Genomic DNA, 23,376 nt, shown 5'->3' with positions numbered 1-23,376 from the left:
AGACTCCAGACTTGCAAGCTCCATTCATGGTAAGCGCTCTATACAAGTGAACCTTTTTTTAAAATCTTTTCTACTGCATCGTTTTTATGCCTAAATGTGTTCAGGCACACAAATACTTAGCACTGTGTCACAACTGCCTATGGTATTCAGTAGTCACGGGCTGTACAGGTTTGTAGCCTGGGAGCAACAGGCTACACCACTAGCCTAATGCTCTGCCACGTGTATTTGTGTAAGGACTCTGATGTTAACACAACGACAAAAAATCACTAAGCGACACATCTCAGCATGCACAGCCATCAGTAAGCAATGTGCGACTGTGTAAACATGCACACCTCTTTCATACCCCGCTGTACTTCTGACTTCCTACTTCAACTTTTTAAAAACAACCTGTGAATCAGGCAGCTTTATATTTTTATTGTGAATAGCTTCTACTTTAGAGCCTTAGCGCTTTAAAATGTTAACTTTGGGCTGAACTCTTAACATTTTTCAACGGCTGACCTTGGGGTACCACAATTCTGAATAAAATCCATTTACTCAATCCAACACAGGCATAAAACACGTTAAGTCACAAAATGCTTTCTTATATCTTAAGAAATATAAAAAAGAAGTAGCACACAGTGAGTACAAATCAGGGATTATCATACCAAAGGTGCATCACAGAAAAAGTCCATTATACATTCACACCGTGGAGCAGAATCACTTGACAAAAAGCAAGAAACGGAAATGTAACTTGTCAACAGAAGAGAACTGCTAACAGACATGGATTTCCCACTGAACATAAAGGCATGACACCCACTCCTCCCATCTGTTTCTGCATTGTCTTACTCTGAGATAACATTTAAGACATGCGCCTTCTTCAGACATTGCTATTAACGCACAGGTTATGGGTAACAATCTATCACCACAGTCTATGAGCCCAGTTGATGAGGCTTCACGCTAGATTTGCATCTTTTCAACTATACCTGCAATCTTTATGGCTACAGGATCCTCTGAAACTGGAACAAGCCCTTCTTTGACTTCAACCTGCTTTTCAGAAACCAGGGGAGATATGGCGGGAGGGGAATACTTAGTTTCCACATAGGCCACCGGCGAGGAGGAAGAGGGCTTAGAATCATGAAAGAGACTGGCCCAGGACTTGGGCTGGCTGACAGGAAGGGAGCCTGACGCAGAGCCCGTGCCGTCAGCGGGAGGCGACGCACTCTCAGGTTTGATGGGGTCCATGTCTACGCTTTCCGTGGTATGTAGCTCCACCCCGTTGGCAGCTGTGCCCTCACCCGAAGATTCAAGTATTTGTCCATTAGCAACTCCAAGGTTTTCAGTAGTATCGGTACCAACACAGGGCTGAGCCCCAGCTGTCCTTGACAGGGTGTCTCTGCCAGCCTCTGCAGGGAAGCAGGACTGACCAAAATCAGCCCCAGGGCCCCCCTCCAGCTGCCCTGCAGTCCTGGTGTCACTGCCAAGTGCTCCGGGGAAAGGACTGTCAAGCACAGTGTCACTGACAGAGTCTGTGGAGTTCTGGGGACTGTTACAAGTCCTGGGCGTCACTGATGGGGGCATGTCCCCCATGAATTCTGCATCCTCCGTGCTGACACTGTTCGGGACTGCTGAACTGGCATGGCCATTGACCAGGGCCTCTGTGGAAATATCATCATCGCCACCATCTTTCAAATAGCTGTAGTATCCAGGTGGCCGCTTTTTCTTCTTTTTACGCTCCCGTTGTCCAAGACCACCTGAGCCACCGTCATTTTCCAAAACTTCTACCTCCACATTAGAGCCTCCATCCAAAGCAAGGGCAGAGCCCGGGTACTGGCAGTCAGCGGAGCCGTAGCTTGCTTCTTTAGTGACGCCACCAGGGGTCATTTTGGAAGTTGTACAACCGAGAATAAATTCAGGGGCCTGAGGGTTCAATGTGCTTGAAATACTGTAGCTGGGGGTTCTCGGCAAAGTGTCACTGGGTTCAATGACTTCATTGACACCAAACTCAATTCTCTGATATTCTTGTCCTGTTTAGAAAGAAAACTATTAGTTAAGAACACAGTTCTGCAAACGCTAAGTAACAGCAATTACCTACTTTCTCTTTGAAAATGAAAACCTGAAGTTCTCTTCCTGATCAACAAATCTATTACATATTTTACTTAAGTGGGATAATTTGCTGAAAATGAAACACCTATAAAGTTATATTTAATTTGGGGATATGAAAAGCAGAAGCCTGTACTTATCTTCCTGGTGAGGGAAAACTTTCAGAAAGTAAAATTAAAATAAATTTGCAATAAAAAGCAAATAATATTCTGCCAGTTTAAAAATATGCCTCAATGGAATCTGACTTTTGTATAGCTGCCTTACGCCTGAGATAAAGGAATGTGCATTTTGGACATCTTAATTTTTAAAAGATCATAACGACGAACTTGGGACTTAAAACACTGTTAAATCAGCTTCTGTAATTAACATGATTTAATTCCAAAAAACTACCCAAAGAACCCTAGATACACTGGGTAGGAGAAATGAGCAAGTGCCCATTTAAAGCAAAAAAGATGCAGCAGCAGCAGCAGCAGCAGCGAGTGCCAGTGCCGAAGCTGTCTTCGGACTCCTTGGCTCCTGGTCTCCTCCACTGATAACCTCCATGACTCCTGGAAAGGGCCCAACATGAACACGTGAAAATGTGCTCTAAACAAATTCACGCCTGATTAACCCCATAGGTGCTGAAGCCTTCCGAAAACACCGAAAGATAACGTGAGAACTGTGAACTTTTAAATCTCTCTGGAACCCTTCAATACTCCCTTCCCAGTTAACCACTATCTACGTATTTCATTCATGCGAAGACAGACTCTTTTTTTATAGCTCACATCTCTGAAATTAGGTTAAGTTTTAGAATCAATGGTGTCTTTCCACAGACATCAAGCATCAGTGTCACCTTACAGCTGACAAAAAAGTTACAGGTTTGGAAGTGAAGGAAAGGACACACGCCCTACACTTCATCTTTAATGCACAAAGCTTTCTTCCAGGCTAGCGTTAAAGGGCCAATATTTTTTTCAAGGCATATATCTCACAAGAAAAGAAACTAATACCCAAAGAATGGTGTTCTACTGCAGAGGACTGAATATATTTTACCTTGGAAGGACCGCTACAAGTCTTTTTGCAGAAGAAAAAATACAGACACAGAGAGGGGCCAGTTACATACAAGTGGGTGGGCAGGAGACGGCTGGAGATAAACAGCCTCCTGAATCTTCACAGGCTTTGGAATCACAGCCCCCACTGTGGGGGCTGGGTGGTGGTGGCAGCACAATCCTGCCCCAACAACAGAAAGTTCCTGGAAAAGAACACTGACGACCATTACAACTAAAAGCCATTTACATATAAAGTCATGACAATCGAATTCCTTCGCCTACTATTTATTTTTTCTTTCCTTATTTTGAAAAGAATCATCAAAGGGAAATGAATTTATTATCATGCCAAGGGCCTGACTGTCCATTTTGCTTCCAGGCATCCCCTATTCCCTGATGTTGTGAGGCCGGATTGAAATGTGTGTGTCTGGAGAAGCCAAGAGCACTCCACGTGGAGCCTAGCCTTTGAAGGGGCTGTGGTGTACACTGTGAAATCACATTTGAGACTAGCACGTGCTGTGTCACTCAGCTTGCAAGGCTGATGCGTTCTAAGACACGGTGCTTTCCACATCTCAACTCAGTCTCCTCTGAACATAACGTGTCCTAGAATGTGGTGTAACACGAACAGAACCATTTCAATGTTCCGGATATTATCAAGCATTTACTCAACACCATGTCTGGTCGTCTCACTAAAAGGCAGATTCCTGGCCAGCACAGTTCCTCTTCTTCCTGAGGAACACTCACAATGGACGCACATGCCTTGCACTGCATGGCAGAGAGCTCAGAGCCCAACCTGCCAGGCAGGAGAAATGAGGAAGGTCTGCAAACTGGCTTCAACAACTTCATACATTAGGAAGCTGGAAACTCAGCACTCAGGTAATGCAGGCCGTGGGTCAGAAAACAATGAACCCCAACACAGCGTTTCTCAGAGTTTGCTCACTGCAGCACGTGCAGTACAGGGGCCTGGGCTACAAGGCAAGGGCAGAGTGAGGGAAATAGAGATGAGAGACACAAGGGCCCTGCTCAGAGATTCACATTTACCAGGAAGACAAACACAAACAACTGGGAACGAAACACGGAGGGAGGGGAGAGAAGGCTGCGAACAGCTCTAGAAAAAGGACGCTTCCGGACGCGGGACACAGCGCTCAACTTCCACCAGAAACCAGAGAGGTCAGTGGGACTTGGGATCACTGAATTGGTAAGGGCAGGGCGAAGGAGCGGGATCTCAATCTTCAGGAACATGTAAAACAGGCAGTGCTGGAGGTGAAGGACACCACATTCACCTTGATGAGATTATTACTTGTATGCCTGTATGAAAATATCTCATGTACCCCATACATATACACACCTACAATGTACCTATGAAAATTAGAATATAAAATATTTTTTTAAAAAAATAGAAAAGGCCGAGGTATAAAAGGGAAGGCACGATGAGGTGCCTCCGCAAAGGGCTGGATGCAGCCGGCAGAAGTGGGAGGGAGCATAACAAAGCATCCCAAACTATTCATCCCACAAATGTACTCAGGACTTACAACATTCCAGACACTACAGGTGCAGTGACAGACACAGAGCGATGGACCCTGCCATCCTCAGCTGAGCAGTCTAGAACGAGAGGCAGGTCCATGTCAGCGCCCACCGGATCTGTACAGTCCGACAGGCGCTGGAAGAGAAACTAAAGTCACAGAAACTCAAGAGAGCCAGAAAGGCTCCAGAGATAACCGTGCCTGTCACTGACCGTGCAAGCTGGTAACAAGATTCCAGTTGCGTTTTGGCAGAACGAAAGCAGGACTTAGAGGGAAGAGAGCAGAGAATGGAAAAAAAAGCCAAGAAGCAGTAAGCGAAAAGGGCTGACAGGTTGGAAGGAGGGAGTGGGAAAGCAGAACTCCAGGGGCTGGGGGGGGGGGGGGGGGGGGGCCGGCGGTACCTGCCGCACAGGGAGGAGGGTTAACTTAGAGAGCTGTGCACAGGAAAATCATGGCGCATTTGTAAGCACGGAATCAACATGTGCAGCGTGCTCACTACGTGCACAGCACAAGGCACAGAGGAAGTCCCACTGACTCAGACGCCTGAGAGGCTAAGCCATCAGCCGATTAAAAGGCAGCTCAGGAGGCTGAGCAGCCCCGCTTTTGGGTCCCCAGAGCTTCAATGACTGTCTTAGTTGTCCTAAGCTATTATTAGATCTGCTCTTTTCCTTATGGTCTCCTACAATTCTTATAAATCTAATAATTGCAGAAATAATCACTCCTGATGTTACTGGAGATAAAACATGTGGTTATTAGTCTTTTCAAGGTTTATATTATAATTAAAACCCCTTTTCTAAGTCTGACCATGCTAACTCAACAGTGAATCCAAAGCCCAACTCTCAAAGAAAAAGTGTGGCATCCGTTTCCTGGAGGCCAGTAGGGGCCTTTAAAGGGATTCCGACTGAAAAATGATCTAAACAGGTTTGAACTGTGCGAGGGCAGCCTGCAGTAAGTAACCCGCCTGCTGGTTTCCCACACCGGGCACTTAAACAATACCAGATCGCTGCATCTCAGGAAGCTCTGCCTCTGGTAATCAGCTCAGCGTCTGTGGCGGACACCAAAAAAAGCAACAGACCAGGAGGTGAAGAGGTGACCTGAGTTCCCAAGAGCCAGCGACAAACCAGGACAGGAATGTAAACCGCCAGGACAATAGATGCAGCTGCTACTTCAGTCCCAAAGATCACATGCTCAGAAGCCGGCCCTCGCTGGAGCCAGCAGGCTGCTTAGCAACAAGACTGAAGGCTCGCTTCGACTCTGGCATGTGGTGATGGAAAATAACACACCTGTTGCACCGAGAACTGTCAGGGAAAAAAGAACTCAACACCATTCCCTAAAGAAAATCTTAAATGGCCGGCCCTCTGAAGCACAGGATAAGCTTCAACATTAACTCACTACTCAAAGTGACTCAGTGACTAAATACCTTATAGTTGACAGCAAAAACTTCAAGCTGCAAAGAAACGTTTGTTCCAATGGGAACACAGCGTTTACAGGAAGGCTGCCCGCCCAGCAAGTACTGCCGGAGTTCCCTTCGGGGAGGTCAGGGAGAACTAGCAGCTTACCATCAGGGAGAACTAGCAGCTTACCATCAGGGAGAACTAGCAGCTTACCATCAGGGAGAACTAGCAGCTTACCATCAGGGAGAACTAGCAGCTTACCATCAGGGAGAACTAGCAGCTTACCATCAGGGAGAACTAGCAGCTTACCATCAGGGAGAACTAGCAGCTTACCATCAGGGAGAACTAGCAGCTTACCATCAGGGAGAACTAGCAGCTTACCATCAGGGAGAACTAGCAGCTTACCATCAGGGAGAACTAGCAGCTTACCATCAGGGAGAACTAGCAGCTTACCATCAGGGAGAACTAGTAGCTTACCATCAGGGAGAACTAGTAGCTTACCATCAGGGAGCTGATCCACAGCCTGTGTGCCACACAGAGCTGTTCCACTGTACGGAGGAAGCTGCACAAGGAATCAGAAAACAAATGTTAAGTCAACAAAAGGTTAAAACAAACACATACCATTTCATTAAGGCAACATTTCGCTAAAACTCTTCATCCACACAACTTCGCATGCCATCACTTTTAGCAGAGTACCACATGTGAAGAGCCAGTGCAATCTAAAGCATCTTCATTTAAGGAAAAGCCACAATAGAAACGCTTTCAGATATTTACACTGTTGAACACACCTGGAAATGAAGGCAAAAGGAGTAAAAACGAACTCTAATGAACATGTCAATCAGCTACAATGAAATGCTTGCGACATCCTTCTTCTCACAGGACGTTCGTGACTGAACATAAAGAGCAGACACTTCTGTTCGTGCCCTGGTGAAGATGACGCTTCCTGGCCGCGCCTCTGGTTCAGGATCACGACACTGCAACACAGCCGGCGAGGCTGGGACCGGGTCCGTGGTCGGAGAGCAGAGGAAAGCCCACTGGAAACAAAAGCCGGGTGACCGCAGCTCCCTTTCAACACAGTGCCTTAATTAACTAGGTTAACAGCTAGAACATTCCTTGTTTTGAAGACAGAAAGCAGAATGGGAATTATCTGGCCTCTTTGTAAAAAGCTGAAAGATATCTCAACTTAAATTTTTCTTCTTCCTAGCTATTCCACAACATTGATTTAAGAGTTGGAAATGCATCCAATGGATTGATTTAAGAGTTGGAAATGCTTCCAATGGATTGATTTAAGAGTTGGAAATGCTTCCAATGGACACACGGAGGATAGGAAAGTTTAGGAAGGGTTGGGCATGTCTTACATGGCCTGTAATCCCAGCACTTAGGGAGGGTGAGGCAGGTGGACTGAGGTCAGGAGATCGAGACCAGTCTGGCCAACATAGTAAAATCCCATCTCTACTAAAAATACAAAATATTAGCCAGGTGGGGTGGCACAGACCTGTAATCCCAGCTACTCAGAAGGCTAAGTAGGAGAATCGCTTGAACCCAGGAGGCGAAGGTTGCAGTGAGCCAAGATCATGCCACTGCACTCCAGCATGGGTAACCAAGTAAAACTCTGTCTTCCTCTCCTCCCCGTCAAAAAAAAGTTTAGGAAGAAAAGGGATAAGGTAAGCAGACAGACAATTGCTACCTGAGGGCAGAACAGAAAAACAAAATGCCATTCAGCACTTCCCAAAGTCTGCTCACTGCAGGACAATGGCGGCGCTAGAATGCCCCCCGCCCCACAAAGATCAGAGGCTGTGGCTGATTCTCATGCCCCCCAACACTGGATGGGAACTGCTGCTGGGGCAGCTTCCTCAGCTGATTTCTCCAATGAACTCTCAGCACACCAATTCAATAATCACAGCAGTAAAAGCTTCTCTCTGCAAGCAACCCAGTAAGTTCCATTCCCAGAGAATTATGACAAATAGGAAAACACGGGCAATTCAAAAGGAAGCCAACACCTTCAGGACTTGAGAGCTGCGCTTATCTCTGTCACCCAGGGCAACCCAGGACTCATCACACTGACACCGAGGAGAAAGAATTCTTCTGGGAATCATGTTCAGCAAACTGACACAAGAACGGAAAATGAAACACCGCATGCTCTCACTCATAGGCGGGTGTTGAACAATGAGAACACATGGACACAGGGAGGGGAGCAGTACACACTGGGTCTGTTGGGGGGAATAGGGGAGGGACAGCGGGGGGTGGGGAGTTGGGGAGAAAGCATGGGGAGAAATGCCAGATATAGGTGAAGGGGAGGAAGGCAGCAAATCACACTGCCACTTGTGTACCTATGCAACTATCTTGCATGTTCTTCACATGTACCCCAAAACCCAAAATGCAATTAAAAAAAAAAAAAGAATTCTCTGTGCTGGGAGGGGCTACACCAGCCCTGGCACCCACGATGCAAAGATCATTCCACACACCAGCATTTATGAGGGCAGACACCTGGAGCAGAGAGGTGGGTCCAGAAGGGCAGCGGACACAGCGGCCATGTGTGTCTCAGGAAGCCTCGAATCTCATTCAAAACCCTCTGTGGTCACGAATGACAGTTTAGCAACTGATACACAGAATGCCCTCTCTTTTTCTGTTAATAACACTAGGATGCCCCCTGGTGACAGAAAGTTATATTACTTTCTGTAAAACATAAAAAGTGTTTTGAATCATTCTATCTTCACACAAAATCACTGTAACATCAAGAAACCATCTTTTTCTGAGTCTAAACCATTTCATTACCCCACGTATGAGAACAACATTCTCCCTACACTTAACAGTATTCTGTTCTGCTCGAGGAGAAGAGAATGCTGAAGAAAACCTCCAGACCCAAGAGACTGCAGCAGACTGGGAAGATGCACAATTTGGAGAAGGGACCTCTTCACCCGTCCACTTCAAACCCCAGTGCAAGGCAGAGAGCTGTTAGAACCCTGTTTGTCATCTTCCAGCCGCCCCCTCCTCAACATTCAACCACGGAGTGTGAACACAGGCTCAACTCCCAGCCACTCCTACAGCACGAAGAAGAAAACCCCAGCAATCAGGAAGGACACTCGGATGATGCTGAGGAGAAGCACTAAGTGGAGAGGCAGGACCAGCGGTGCCAGGTGGTGCTGACCGAGGTTGGAAAGGCCAGAGAGGCTGGACCAGTGACACCAGGTGGCACCCAGTCAGTGAGGATGCACCCAGTCAGTGCCACCTGGTGTCACTGGACACACATTCTGTTCCTCCACCACAACTCTGAGGAGGTGGTCCTGTTATTGTGGCCATCTGACAGATGAGGAAGCCAGGAGACACTGCTAGTAAGAGGCAGGGCAGGGAGCTGGTAAGAGATGACCATGTTGTGAGCCTGATACGCTTACTTGGATTTGCTAAGCTGATAAAAGGGCGCACCTGCAGGAATGCCAGATGGGTTGTGGCACTGGAGTCATGTGTGCGTTTTACTCTCCCGGCACACAGCACCTTCCACTCAACAAACCTCCCTCACACATCAGATGCCCTTAGTCTGTGGTAACTGGATATCTAAAAACTCAGCAGAATAAAAGTTCAAGGATGGTTCAAAGTTCACTCATTAACTGTAAAGCTATTTGTAAGAACACAGAGTTCAAACATCAAAGCACAGACATAAAATTCCCTACACAAATAGAGAGTGAGCAACGTAAAAAACTGTCATCTAGTGATAGTTATGTTAAACAGGGCGGCAGCCTCGTGAAGAGAAGACCTGGGCCCATGGCTAGGAAGGTGATGTAAGTCTCCCTCTGGGGCCACCTGTGTGCTCTGCTTTCCGTCTCAACGACTCTCATGAACCATGAAGCCCTCCTTTAAAATCCCATTTAGATACCAAATTAAGAACTGTTTCTCCTGTCCCTGAGTGCCCACATGCCCACAGCACACACACTGTCCACAGCCTGCAGCACTCTGTTGTCAGGGGTTTATTTACTCAGTCATGGCTGGGGTGTGTGCTACTTCCAAACCTGAGATTCTGGAAACTTTAATGAATGATGAGCACTCCCGCTTTATTTAACATAATTAATAGCATTATGACTGGGGTTTAAACATGCTTATTAAATAAGTTGACTGTAGTTTTTCCACCGGAGAAATTGATTTTTAAATCACTAGAGTACAACTCTAGAAGAGATACCAGCTACCTTTCACCTGAGTTTGTTTCTTCTGATTCCACTCAATTACTAGCCACTTTATCTTGCCAGTGGCAAGCTGCCAAGCAAACTAGCAGACAAAGCAGCCCTCCACTGACAGGAATGGCGCTTCTGCAGGAAGGCAGAGTCCCCTTTCATCTTAACGCCCCACATTTCTTAATTGTGGTTTTTCAATTTATGGCCCCAAGTAGAGAAAACAATGTTTTATCAAGCTCCTAACAGCCGAGAAAAAGCATATGAACATTTGGCTAGACTGCGACTGATGCCATGGTCACATGGGAGTAACACTGCACGTTTGAGTGGCAATTGTTTTACCTGCAAGATAAAAGGCCAAACTGTGCTGCAGACGTGATTCACCATCAGCAATCACACACCCACAGGTGCAAGCACATGCTGCCCAGTGAAAGCCACAGCCTGTGTAATTATCAACTATTGTAATTCAGACTCCTGAAGAGATGGGGAAAACAACTCCATCCAATTATGTTAATTAATTAGCCTGCATTTCCTTTTCGCAGGTTACTGTGATTTTGATAAACTCATTTTACATCCTTCCAAACGTCACTGTATGCTCAAAAATAGGAAAAACAGAAAAGCTCAAATAAGCCCAGACACACCAGGCGTTCGAAGCTCAAACTCATTTTCATGAGACACAGTCATGCCTTCTGTGAATAAAGGTTTGGCACAACCCACCATCTGCACCCTTTTCACCCATTTCCACTAACATCTGTTACTCTCTAGCTACCGGACCATACATTAGCTTCCAACATTTCTGTGATGAAAATACGCATGCTCCATTGTTTTCAATTTAAAAAACAAAAGAGAGTAAAGAATGTGCTCAAGCCCACCAAGACTGTGTAAGCCCGCAGAGCTGAAGCAAGCCCATACCTCAGACTTTCGTATCACATGGAAACTCAAGTTTTTATTTGTCCACTCACTTGCAAACAGGCACACACCCATTCGCATGTGTACACACTTGAGAAGTATCAACTATGGTTACATTGGTGTGATATAGGAAAAAGTGTGAAACTCCCTTACAGGGGGAAAAAAAAAAAAATTTCCCAGGCCTGGTGACACACCTGGAGTCCCAACTACTCCAGGGGCTGAGCCAGGAGGATCACCTGATGGGCGGGGGGTCAGTGAGTTGTGATCCTATCACAGCACTCTGCATTCCAGCCCAGGCAGTTCAATCCTGTCTCAAAAAAAAAAAAAATAAGAAACAAAAGGAAGGGGAAGGGGAAGGAAACGAAGAAATAAAGTTAAAATAAAGTAAATAAAACGTGGAGTTTATATAAACAAGAGGTACATCCAGAACCAGGATGCGCTACCCAATGAGGCTGATGGGACGGCTAAGGGCTGAGTTCCCAATGAACGGTGCAGAGATGACTGCTAGGGGCACCAGGGCAGGGAGTTCAATGCCACCTCACACATATACAAAATTCAGTGCCTCCATTTCATCTGTATCACACCCTGAAGCGTGAAAACGAAATCTGAAAACTTTTTGAAGAAAACAAGACAAACTTCTTCATTATTTCAAGGATGGAAAGAATTTCCTAAAGATATTTTTAAAACGAAAAATCCACAAACCATAAGGGAAAATAAAAAATCAATTCATTTGACATTAAAGTTAAAAATGTACTCCTCCTATCCAGCAAAAAATAAAAAATAAAAAACCCAACCTCAAAAGGCTTCCTAACGTGTGAAGCTTAAAAGCCCTCATGCCAGGAAGAGACACCCTGTAAAACCAAAGGCCGGTCTTAAAAAAAAGTAAGAAAAAGACAGCTGCTTGATTTAAAATACGGACAAGGTAGAAATCCGGTGACTCACAGAAGAGGACATCCACACTGCCGGCAGACACGTGGAGATAATGAAATAGTGCCCAACCATTTGTAAGCTGGGAGATATAAATCAAAACAATGAGAATCCATTTACTACACACCAGATAAACAAAAATTTTAAATATGCCAACAAAAAGAATTTTTATTTTTTTAATACGAGCAAGAAAACTCTAATGTACTGCTGAGGAGAACGCAAACTGTAAAAATCCCGGAGAGGAAATCAGCAGTCTCTAGCGAAACTAAAGCAGCTTAGTCCACAGAAGCCAGCAATTCCATTCCCAGGTCTATGTCCCGGAGACACCCACAGAGGAGCAGGAGGAGACAGGATAAAACACGTTGACTGCAGTATCTTTAACGGCTGACCTAAAGACCTACAAGGCCCTGGACAGGAAAACGCGTAAGTCAATTGCGGTATGTTCAATCAGTGGTGCTAAGCACTGGAAATCAAAAACAAGAACAAAGCCATCAGCACGAATAATATACTGTTAGCTTAGAATAAACCACAAAATAATGAACATGGTATACCACTGATGTGACATTTTAAAGCACATAAAACACTATAGTTGACTATGGTGATATACACGTATGTGATAAAAGGTGAGAACCAGTCAGGACCAGCACTTCCCAATTTCAGCAGAGTAGGTACTTCTGGGGAGAGATGGGAGAGAGGTGCAAAAGAGGCAGCAACTGCATGTGTCACAGTTTATCTGCTTTTCAAAGTCTAATAACGTAAACACAGCAAAATGTTAACATAAGCCAAATCTAGCTGGTGGGTTGAGGCATTTCTCATATTAGTCTCTGTACTTTTCTCTAAATAAAGAATTGGAATTCTTTATTTAGAAAAACATTAAAATAGAAACATAACTATTAGTTGTATCTACACACGTACTCACTAAAACATACTTTTGTCTTACCTCAACTGAAGATCGAGGAGTCACAAAGAACTGATTGAATTCATCAGGGCTAAAATCTCCAAAAATATACTGAAAAAAAAATAAGAGAGTCATTGATCAGATAAAATATATAAATTACATAATTTCAAAAAATGCTACATATTTTAACAATCCTATGCAGTATTTGGGTCATAACCCCCAAGAGATCCTTTCTCAATTAAACAGAGGATCTGCAAACTCAGGATTCTAGGTTCTTTATTAAAAAAAAAAAAAACAAAAAAAAATACTACTGAACCTTTCCTCCAAATTGTCAAAGAACACTATGAAACTGATAAAGCTTATTTTGATACAAGTCAATGCTGTATGCCAAACTTATGAGTCCTGCTTGCAGGACGGCTCTGGTTCACAAACACTGCCAGTTGTTCCATTTACCTTTCTGCTGACTCATGCCACTACCTCCATTTCCGTTTTCTCTGCCAAACATACTAAAGAAAAGCAGAAAACGTGGTTCAAATGGGAAGACAAGGAAATCCAAAAAAAAGGAAAAAGTTAATGATCCTGATTAATGATCTCTAAAAATATTAACTTTTTATTTTAAAAATGCATTTCCACAGGACACACAGATATACGTATTATCAGAGACACAGCCCTTGTTGAAAGCCTTGATGTCGCGGGATTCAGAATGTGACTTTCTGGAAAACAAAGTGGTTAAACTGCATGGATGTGAGTCCAGCAAGCGCCCATGGAGCTTGAAGAAACAAGTCACTGAGGCCTGGCACGGTGGCTCAAGCCTGTCATCCTAGCACTTTGGGAGGCCGAGGTGGGGGGATCGCTTAAGGTCAGGAGTTTGAGACCAGCCTGACCAACACAGTGAAACCCCCATCTCTACTAAAAATACAAAAATTAGCCAGGTATGGTGGCATGCACCTGTGACCTCAGCTGCTCGGGAGTCTGAGACAGGAGAATCGCTTGAACCCAGGAGGCGGGGGGTTACAGTAAGCCAAGATCAAGCTACTGTACTCCAGCCTGGGTGACAGAACCAGACTCCATCTCAAAAAAAAAAAAAAGTCACTGAGAAGAATTAGCATGACTAGATTTCCACAGTGGAGAAACATTCATCCATTCGTTTAATCAATACTTATTTAGAGCCTACTAAATGCCCATGGATGATCAGTACTGGGTATAAAGATGGTAAGCAGAGTGTGGTTACTCTGTTCTAATGGAACTTAACAGTCTAGTAACCTGCAGGGAAACTTACAAGCCAGTGATTCAAAAATAACCAGACACGAGCTATGACATAAATGAATAATGCCCATTATTACTGTAACTGTGGATCAGTGGCCACTACTGGTACAAATGCAAGGGAAAACATTTCTGGAGGGCTCTTTGAAAACATCTACCAAACTGTAAATACACATTTAAGAAAAACAAGTTTCCATATAACATTTACACACACTTGAAAAGGCCCACAAGGAAACTCTATATAGATGTAATAGTGAAGATAAACGGAGCCTCAAATGGTTCAGAAATGACCTTATGAAACACTGTCCCCGAAAGCTCACACCTCCTCCTCATCAGCAACACTGGGAAAAGACACCACGAGTTTCACTAAGACACTCACAGATCAATGGAAGGGAAAGTTCTATAGGCTAAAAGGAAGCAGCAAAAAATCAGCACAGACTATCACAAAAAAGGAGCTATCAGAGATCAAGAAAGTGTTCACGGAAATTAGGTTACTAGTTTTAAATCACCAAATTAAAAAACTGGACAGAACATCTTAGCAGCCAAATCAACAAGGCTGTGTAAAGCAACAGGGCAGTATTTTGAAAGTTCTGAGAAAAAAGGATTTTGTTCCTAGAATTCCAGAGTTGTTGTTTTTTTTTTTTTTTTTTTCACAGAATTCTATAAATTACTTTTTAAGTGCAATAAAAAATAGCATTTTCTGTCACTCATACACCTTTTTCTTGGGGAGAAGGGAAAGGAAACTGCTTAAGAATTCCAGAAAATGGCTCTTCTTTCCCCAAGCGGCCTGAGGTAATCTGTGAAAATGGTTGGCTATTCACTTGATCCGGAGAACCCCACAAAGTCATGCGAATCAAGAGGTTCCAATCTTCGGGTTCACTTTAAGAACACACGTGAAACTGCCCAGGCCATCAAGGGTATGCATATACGAAAAGCCACGAAGTATCTGAAAGATGTCACTTTACAGAAACAGTGGGTACCATTCCGACGTTACAATGGTGGAGTTGGCAGGTGTGTCCAGCCCCACACCTGGAGTGGGGGGCAGGTGTGTCCAGCCCCACACACAAAAGAGTGCTGAATTTTTGCTGCACATGCTTAAAAATGCAGAGAGTAATGCTGAACTTAAGGGTTTAGATGTAGATTCTCTGGTCATTGAGCATATCCAAGCGAACAAAGCACCCAAGATGCACCGCCGGACCTACAGAGCTCATGGTCGAATTAACCCATACATGAGTTCTCCCTGCCACATTGAGATGATCCTTACTGAAAAGGAACAGATTGTTCCTAAACCAGAAGAGGAGGTTGCCCAGAAGAAGAAGATATCCCAGAAGAAACTGAAGAAGCAAAAACTTATGGCACGGGAGTAAATTCAGCCTTAAAATAAATGCAACTAAAAGGAAAAAAAAAAAAAAAAAAGAATTCCAGAAAATGAATTTGAGAGATATAAGAATGATAAAGAAGTAAAATCCAAGAAACATATGGCAGCTGTGAAATTTAATGCAAATATTAAGAATAAACAAACTAGAATCATGCTATTTTGCTTGGTATCGATAGTAGAAATGCAGCTACTCTGCACACACTGCCTATGGGGTAGCCCTGCTCTGCAAGGAGCAGTTAAACAAACAAAACTAGAAAAGCTGTATTGAAAGTTATTCATTTATCTTACGACTGTTAAGAATGGCCTTTTAATTCAGAATGGGGGGGAGACAGTAAGGATAACAATCAAAATGTTCTGCAGGATTTGAGGTATTTTCTTTAGGAAGGTTTTCTTTCCAGACAAAGGAAAATGAACATTTCATGTTTATTTAAATCATGCTTGTAAGCACACTTTCTCATCTCAGTTCATATACAGCCTAAAGTCTTTAGATCTGGTCCGTCCAGGAAGAAAACTAAAAATCCAAATGATTTGATAAAAATCTCGGCAGTAAAGGAGGAGGGGGGGAGAAAACAGGATCCCAAGCCACTAACACACACTTCCTGTCTCAAATGCGGAGACCAAGTCCTTCAGCATGAGTCAGCGGCAAACACCCTCAAGTCATAAGCTGGAATGCTTAGCAAGGGTTCAGTGAAATTTGTTTCTCTTATTTTCAAATTGATGAGTTTTTCTTAATTCTTTATTTGTAATGTCTTTGAGAAAATTGGCTATAGATTCCAAGTGTGCTTTTATTATAACTTCATGTCAGTAATTTCTCCACAGACATGTATCTTCATTCTAGTAACAAAATTAACTGGGGGAAATGAGGAAGATCTTTAGGTAGAGACAGGGAGAGATCTTCAAGATACTATTTTTCTTTTGAGACAGAGTTTCGCTCTTGTTACCCAGGCTGGAGTGCAAATGGCGCGATCTTGGCTCACAGCAACCTCCGCCTCCTGGGTTCAGGCAATTCTCCTGCCTCAGCCTCCTGAGTAGCTGGGATTACAGGCACGCGCCTCCGTGCCCAGCTAATTTTTTGTATTTTAGTAGAGACGGGGTTTCACCATGTTGACCAGGATGGTCTTTATCTCTTGACCTCGTGGATCCACCCGCCTCGGCCTCCCAAAGTGCTGGGATTACAGGCGCTAGCCACCATGCCCAGCCCAAGATACTATTAAAAGAAGAAAACGCTCTTCTTTTAATAAAGAACGTAGGAAAAGAGAATATTTATTTGTGTGGCTATATATTTGTGTCTGCATAAAAAGACACTGGAAACACATTCACCTTCGAGGGCAGTGGGAAAGCTGAGTGGACGGAGACAGGAGTGGAGGGGATTTCTTAGCATGTCTTTTGGAGTTTTTTTTTTGTGGCGGTGAACTATATAGTTTATTCAAAACATTAACTATAAAAAGTAAACACAAACAACAGATATTACAACTCTTCAAATATAACCATTTGGCACAGACATAATTTCATAAGCATGTCAGTTTCAAGATCTCACTGACAACAGGTTAGGACTTGATGAAAACATGTAACCAAAAAAATACACTGTAAGTAACTGCTACTTACCAACTATACAACAGTAAAGTATCATTTCACACTTGACAAATGGTTGGCCAGAGCTGTTTTGAACTCCAACTTAATTCCCTTAACACTGGCTCACGTAGCTCAGTATATGACCCCATCAAAATAGACATGAATCACATCCTCCTGCCACAGTCGTATCTATGTTCAATCCTTAAAATGCATGAGCTTTTAATTCACCAATTTTTAAAACCCATCCTTTGAATTCCGTAACTAAAATAACAAAGGAAGCTGCTAAGAAGTCAGTGCCAACGGTTTACCAGCATCTCTGTAAGGCGTTCCACCTCCTAGGACACCTTGGTTAGAAATCCCATCTTCTATACAATGAGTATTCCCCATATGCTCATGGCAGATAAACTACAAGCATCTTTATCCTATGTGTCAACACATGTATCACTTATACTCAAACAGGAATTCTGATATAACCCAATAGCTACATATAAAGAAAGTTTTATTTGGGGAGTTAACTATCAAATGTCAGTGAAAGACAAGTCATTGACATCACAAGCTAGGGGAATTCTAAAAATAAAATGCAATCTCCTAGAACTGCAATGCACATTTTGAAAAATGATAAATATTTCTAGGCAAAGGAAGATGGCATGGAAACCATTCAAACATGAATTTTCAATGATATAATAATCCATACAAACATGAACGTTAAGACATCAGTTTTGTACTTAACAATATCATATGCATCATTCAAAGTAGTACAATGAAGAACCATTTATTATCAACACTATTCCAAAAAGATAAAAGGCTGCTTGGCCAGGCACAGTGGCTCACACTTGTAATCTCAGCACTTCGGGAAGCCAAGGTGAGCAATCACTTGACGTCAGGAGTTCGAGACCAGCCTAACCAAAATGAAATCTCCCCTCTACTAAAAATAAAAAAATTAGCCAGGCATGGTGACAGGTATCTGTAATCCCAGCTACTTGGGTGGGTAGGCATAAATTATAATTTTGATAAAACTACAAAAGGAAAAAAGACCAAATATTTATTCAATAGCAAACAGCAGTGAGTGACAATTATTTAACTAAAATGATACCTGACTAAATTTTGAAGGCATGTTTGGGACGTCAAAAAGTTCAGAAATTCAGGACAGCCAACTGCTACTAAAATGTTCTGGTTTCACCATGTCCTTCAGCAAAAGCCTTCCTGATTTCCAATCAAAAGTTATTTTAGGTGTTTGGTAAAATGAGGAATGTCACCAAAATCGGGGAGGAGAAACTGCTTTTCAAAGAGGTCAACATCCTGAAAGGCTGTGGGAAACATTCAGACGACAAAATGCTAGAGACCTGACAACTGAATGCAATGTCCTCACCCTCGACTGGATCCTGTGCTGGAGGGGAAAAGTCGACAAAGGACATTACATGGTCAACTCCCAAAATAACAATACGGACAGTTAGAAAAAACTACTGCAGCTGTGTAAATTTATGAAAGTGATGTTTTACCGTGGTTATTTAAGAGAATATGCCTATTCTCAGGAAATATGCATTCAAGAATTTGAGAAGTGAGGGGCCAAGGTGTATGTAATCTTCCCTCAAATCTCAAAGGGTTCAGAAAAAACTGTATGTCTGTATATTTGCACGTGTGAGCCCACGTCTGCGTGTCTGTGAGTTTGTGTTCAGTAAGAGTGTGTATGTGTGGAGACAGAACTCAAGTACAAACAAATGATTAAGCAAATGGGTTCATTCTTAACAACAGGTCGATCTGAGTAAAGGAGTATCTGGGGGCTCTTTGAACTGTTCTTTCCACAACTTTTAAAGTTTGAAGCTATTTCCAAATAAAGAGATTTTTTTTTTTAAAAGCCAACACTGAAAATTGAGAGGTTCTGAGGAAAACCCTTACCCTCTCCTTATGTGAGTGTTTAATATTTTCCCTTCTTTGGAAGATTAACTTATTTCAAAGGCTGTAACATGGTGAGGGGGCAACTGTAGGTGTTTGGGTAAAAGGAGATGAAAGTAACTCTGCATCCGACTTCACAGGACTTACAATCTAGTGGCAAAGGGAAGTCCACTGACTGCATCAATTAGTTTTGCCTGTAACAGAGCAAGATAAAACAAAGGACAATTAAGTTCACGTGGGAGACTGAAAAGGCAGGGTAACTTCATTCTCTTTTGTAATGTCAAAGGAAGTGCAGAGCCGAGGACATATTGGTGGCTGTCATTAAACTGAAATAAAAGCAGGGACCTGGAGGTCCCATCGGCTATGGCATGCTACAGAAACTGTGACACTGCTGCAGATGACTCTGCCCTTCCCAAAGCTCCACCAACTACCGTAAGGAAACACTGGGAAGCCCCCTAAGGTTTTGAGCAACCTCCTCTAGAGTCAGAACACTGGGATCAAAAGGAGGAACCAGAAAGCAGGATCAACTGCTCCTTTTCTTTGTCCTGAGGCTCGTAAGAAATGCCAGGGGGCAGGGATGGTGCAGAAATGCCTGGATTGGGGGAAGCGGGCTACAAGGGCTTTAGGCATGTAATACCCCCTTTTCAGGGGAAGTCAGACTGTGAGCCAGAGCGGCTCTTCCCCTCCACCACTTCCCCTCATATCCGACCCCGTCCTCATCCCAGGCTTTCAAAACTCTCAGTGCTCACAACTTTACTTTCTGATCCTTTCTCAAGGGGATGTGGAAAAAAAAAATACAAGAAACACTTCAAGTAAAGGGGGACAAGCCCACGAAAAAGCAGGGATGTTAACAAAAGACACTGTCCTTCCTGAAGCACAGCCTGTTGTCGTAGCTGGCTCAGTTTACCTTCTGGAGGGGCATGGAGGCCACCACGGCCCTCAAAGGGTCTGAGTTTGGAAACTCTGGGCAAAAGGTTGGGCGAAGTGGGGAAAAACAAAGACCTTGCCCTCAGAAATAAAGATATAATCCTCCGTCTCAGCCCAAGGAAGGTGAGAAGAAGGAAAGATGTTTACGGTTCACTTAGCTCTACTACGGAAATGCAGGAAACACCACTTTCAGCGTCAGGGGAAACTGGGGACTATCACAATCATATGGCACTAGGGGGCGCTGCAGCACAGCATTCTGAAAGTTTCATTTATGCAAACTTGAGTAACTATGTAGGTTGCCCCAAATTAACTTTCTCTGCCTTCAAAAGGACTGATGGAAATAGGAGATCAGCCCTGAGGTAAAAACGTAAATACGCTGCTGCTGCATTTCTACTGTGCAGTTTCCGAGGCATCACCAGGCTCTGAGAACAATCTCCCATTCAAAGATGTACAACCAAGCCTCACAGGGGCAAAGGGCATAATAACCAGGTCACAGCCAAATACACAAGAATCTGAGAAGGGTAAAGTCCTGATCCAAATAAGCTGAATTTGGGGAAACGTGAAAAGAGCAATAGACTGTTTCAAGTTATTAAAGCCCTAATGTCATCTATAAAATGAAGGTATACTGGACCAGACAACCTCTAAAATTCTTCCATCTCCAAAAGGATCTCTTGGATCTAAAAAAAATTTTAAAACATGGGTTGAAAATGTCATCAGACAGGCCGGGCATGGTAGCTCACACGTGTAATCCAGCACTTTGGGAGGCCAAGGTGGGTGGATCACCTGAAGTCAGAAGTTAAGAGTACAGAATGGTGAAATCCCATCTCTACTAAAAATACAAAAAAAAAAAAAAAAATTCGCTGGGCATGGTGGCAGGCACCTGTAATCCCAGCTACTCAGGAGGCTGAGGCAGAAGTGCTTGAACCCAGGAAATGGAGGTTGCAGTGAGCAGAGATCGCGTCACTGCACTCCAGCCTGGGCACCAAGAGTGAAACTCCATTTAAAAAAAAAAAAGAAAAAGAAAAAGAAAAAAGAAAATGTCATCACACGAATGCATGCTACAACAGGATGACTTTGAAAACATTCCACAAAGTTAAAGCCAGTCATAAAGCCAAAAATTGTTTATTCCATTCACATGAAATGCCCAGAATAGGCAAATCACCACCAGACACAGAAGGATCATGGTTGCCAAGGGCTAGGAGGAGCAGGGAATCGGGGAGCAGGGGCAGGGGGAGCAGGGGTCTCCTAAGGAACATGAGCTTTCTTTGGGGGATGAAACGTTCTAAAACTGACCATGGTGTTAGTTGCACAGCTCTCTGAACATACTAAAAACCAATGACATGCATATTTATTTAGATACACAAATTCCACAACATGTGAATTACATCTCAATAAAATAGTTTGTTGTTTTTTTTTTTTAAAAAAGGTCAGCAGTTATATCAAAAGAAAAAGTTTAATTTCTTTACTAGACTTTATGGATCAAAACCCAGTAAGCCACGGGTGTCAGCCAACACCTACTGAAAAGTCACTGTGTGCTCCAACTTTAGGAGGGGTGTGGGTGGTTCTGAGGACATCTGGAAATGACACTGTCGTCAAACAGTGAATGCACAGCAGGAATTTCACTGATCTAACAATACGCACTGAGCACCAACTATCCACACTCAACTACGCAAGACTATGAGATTAAAACTTTGAAGACAACACACACACACAGGTCAGGGCACGGTGACATTTACAGTTTTATTACAGTGCAAGCTGCACTGCGTGTGCACAAACGGCAGACAAAGGAAGAGGAAGTTTCGTTCCCCACTAACTGGGCTGTAGCAAAATTCTGCTTTCCTTCCTTGGGTCAGAGAGGTCCTGGGAAGGGAACAGAGTAAACGAGCTGGATCACAAAGCCACTCTCACCGCATCTCTCCTTGACACTCAAATGTCAAATACTTCAGCTCAGTGTCGACCTCCCTGCCTGTCTGTGCATTTTATTTCTACGACTAATGTGCTATCAAAAAGGAATCACGTTACCTTTCCAAGCATGGTTTTCAACGGTTGGCTTGTATATTAAGTGCTTTCATGGAGACTCTGAGCTGAAATTTCCTTCCATATATTGAATTTCCAAATTAGAAATCATGATTCACTTTGCAGAAACCCACTTTTACCAACTTTCCAGTCTCGTGTTTATATTAGAACCATATTACAAAATGCCCGTCAAATTTTAACTGGCTTTGCTCTTAACTAGTACTAAATAGCAAGATAATATAGACAGCCCTCAGTACTGAATGACTTGCTATCTAAAATTGTTACTGTATGAAACACAGCAGATAAATGAGGGAGTAAATTCAGTAAACTTTATCTGGGATGAATTTCATCTGGGACAGCCATAGTTCAAGATGCCACCTACTTTCATATTCATTACAATCACCTTGGTGCTGACCTTAAGAAAAAAAGAAATGGGCTGGGCACAGTGGCTCATGCCTGTAATCACAGCACTTTGGGAGGCCAAGGCAGGCGGATCACCTGAAGTCAGGGGTTCGAGACCAGCCCGACCAACATGGAGAAACCCGTCTCTACTAAAAATAGAAAATGAGCCGGGCGTGGTGGCACATGCCTGTAATCCCAACTACTCAGGAGGCTGAGGCTTGAACTCAGGGGGCAGAGGTTGTGGTGAGCTGTGATCGTGCCATTGCACTCCAGTCTGGGCAACAAGAGCGAAACTCTGTCTCAGAAAAAAAAAAAAAAAAGAAAGAAAGAAACTGAAGAAGAAACCAATAAAAAAGCAAAGGAAACTGTGACAGAAGCAGTTCCATCTTTGCTGGGGCCAAGGATGAACAAGAGAAGAGGCCGCAAGGGGGTGCAAAGAAAACTCTGGGGAATGACAGAACTGGTACCTTGATTGCGGAGGTGACTACACAAATGCATACACCTGTTCAAATTCATGGGCACATGCACTTTACGTGGGTGAAATTCAGGGCACACGCACTATACCTCCGTAAAGCTGTGTCTTTGCAGTACAAGAATCGAGCTAGATACATCTTGGCAACGCCAGGAGTTAATGCGGTACACTTGGCATACAGTAGGTGCTCAAAATACCTTTGTTGAACAAATGAATTCAGGAAGAGGAAAATGAAAACACTGACACAAATAAAAAGTTCTAAGGACAAAGAGTAACTTCTCCATATCCCACAGCAATCACTGCGACTTCGCAGACGTCAGTGGGCTGACAAAGTCTTAACCTGACCACTCCGAATCATGTTTATGCTCATGTTTTTATCACCACCAGAGATGTTCCGGCCAGGACTACATTTTTCACTTTCAAATATAACCTTTAAATAAATATAATCAAGAAATAACACTTATTTTAAAAATATAACACTTAAATGCAACCATGATAACTAAATTAAGTTTTACAGAAAACTTTAAAGGAATATCTAATT

At 43.4% G+C, this 23,376-nt stretch overlaps 1 protein-coding gene across 4 annotated transcripts in view; it reads right to left on the bottom strand.

The window, feature by feature from the left end:
* USP10 (ubiquitin specific peptidase 10) overlaps positions 1 to 23,376 on the bottom strand; it is an 84,773-nt gene that overhangs the window by 34,314 nt on the left and 27,083 nt on the right. For 3 of the 4 annotated variants that reach the window (XR_013530238.1, XM_008986317.4, XM_035282479.3), the window contains exons 2-4: positions 12,955 to 13,023; positions 6,520 to 6,580; positions 963 to 2,003 (exon numbers count right to left, since the gene is read on the bottom strand). Coding sequence is in view for 3 of the 4 variants with exons in the window: in XM_008986317.4 (XP_008984565.1) it covers positions 963 to 2,003; positions 6,520 to 6,580; positions 12,955 to 13,023 (1,171 nt within the window). In the remaining variant the exon portion in view is untranslated. Of the gene's footprint in view, positions 1 to 962; positions 2,004 to 6,519; positions 6,581 to 12,954; positions 13,024 to 13,365; positions 13,419 to 23,376 lie in introns of all 4 variants that reach the window. The other variant, XM_035282480.3, reaches the window with a different exon arrangement.

Source organism: Callithrix jacchus, chromosome 20, assembly GCF_049354715.1.
Source record: "Callithrix jacchus isolate 240 chromosome 20, calJac240_pri, whole genome shotgun sequence".
NCBI lineage: Eukaryota > Metazoa > Chordata > Mammalia > Primates > Cebidae > Callithrix > Callithrix jacchus.
Note: the sequence above shows the minus strand (reverse complement) of the source record. Positions and strands in the feature narration are given on the sequence as shown.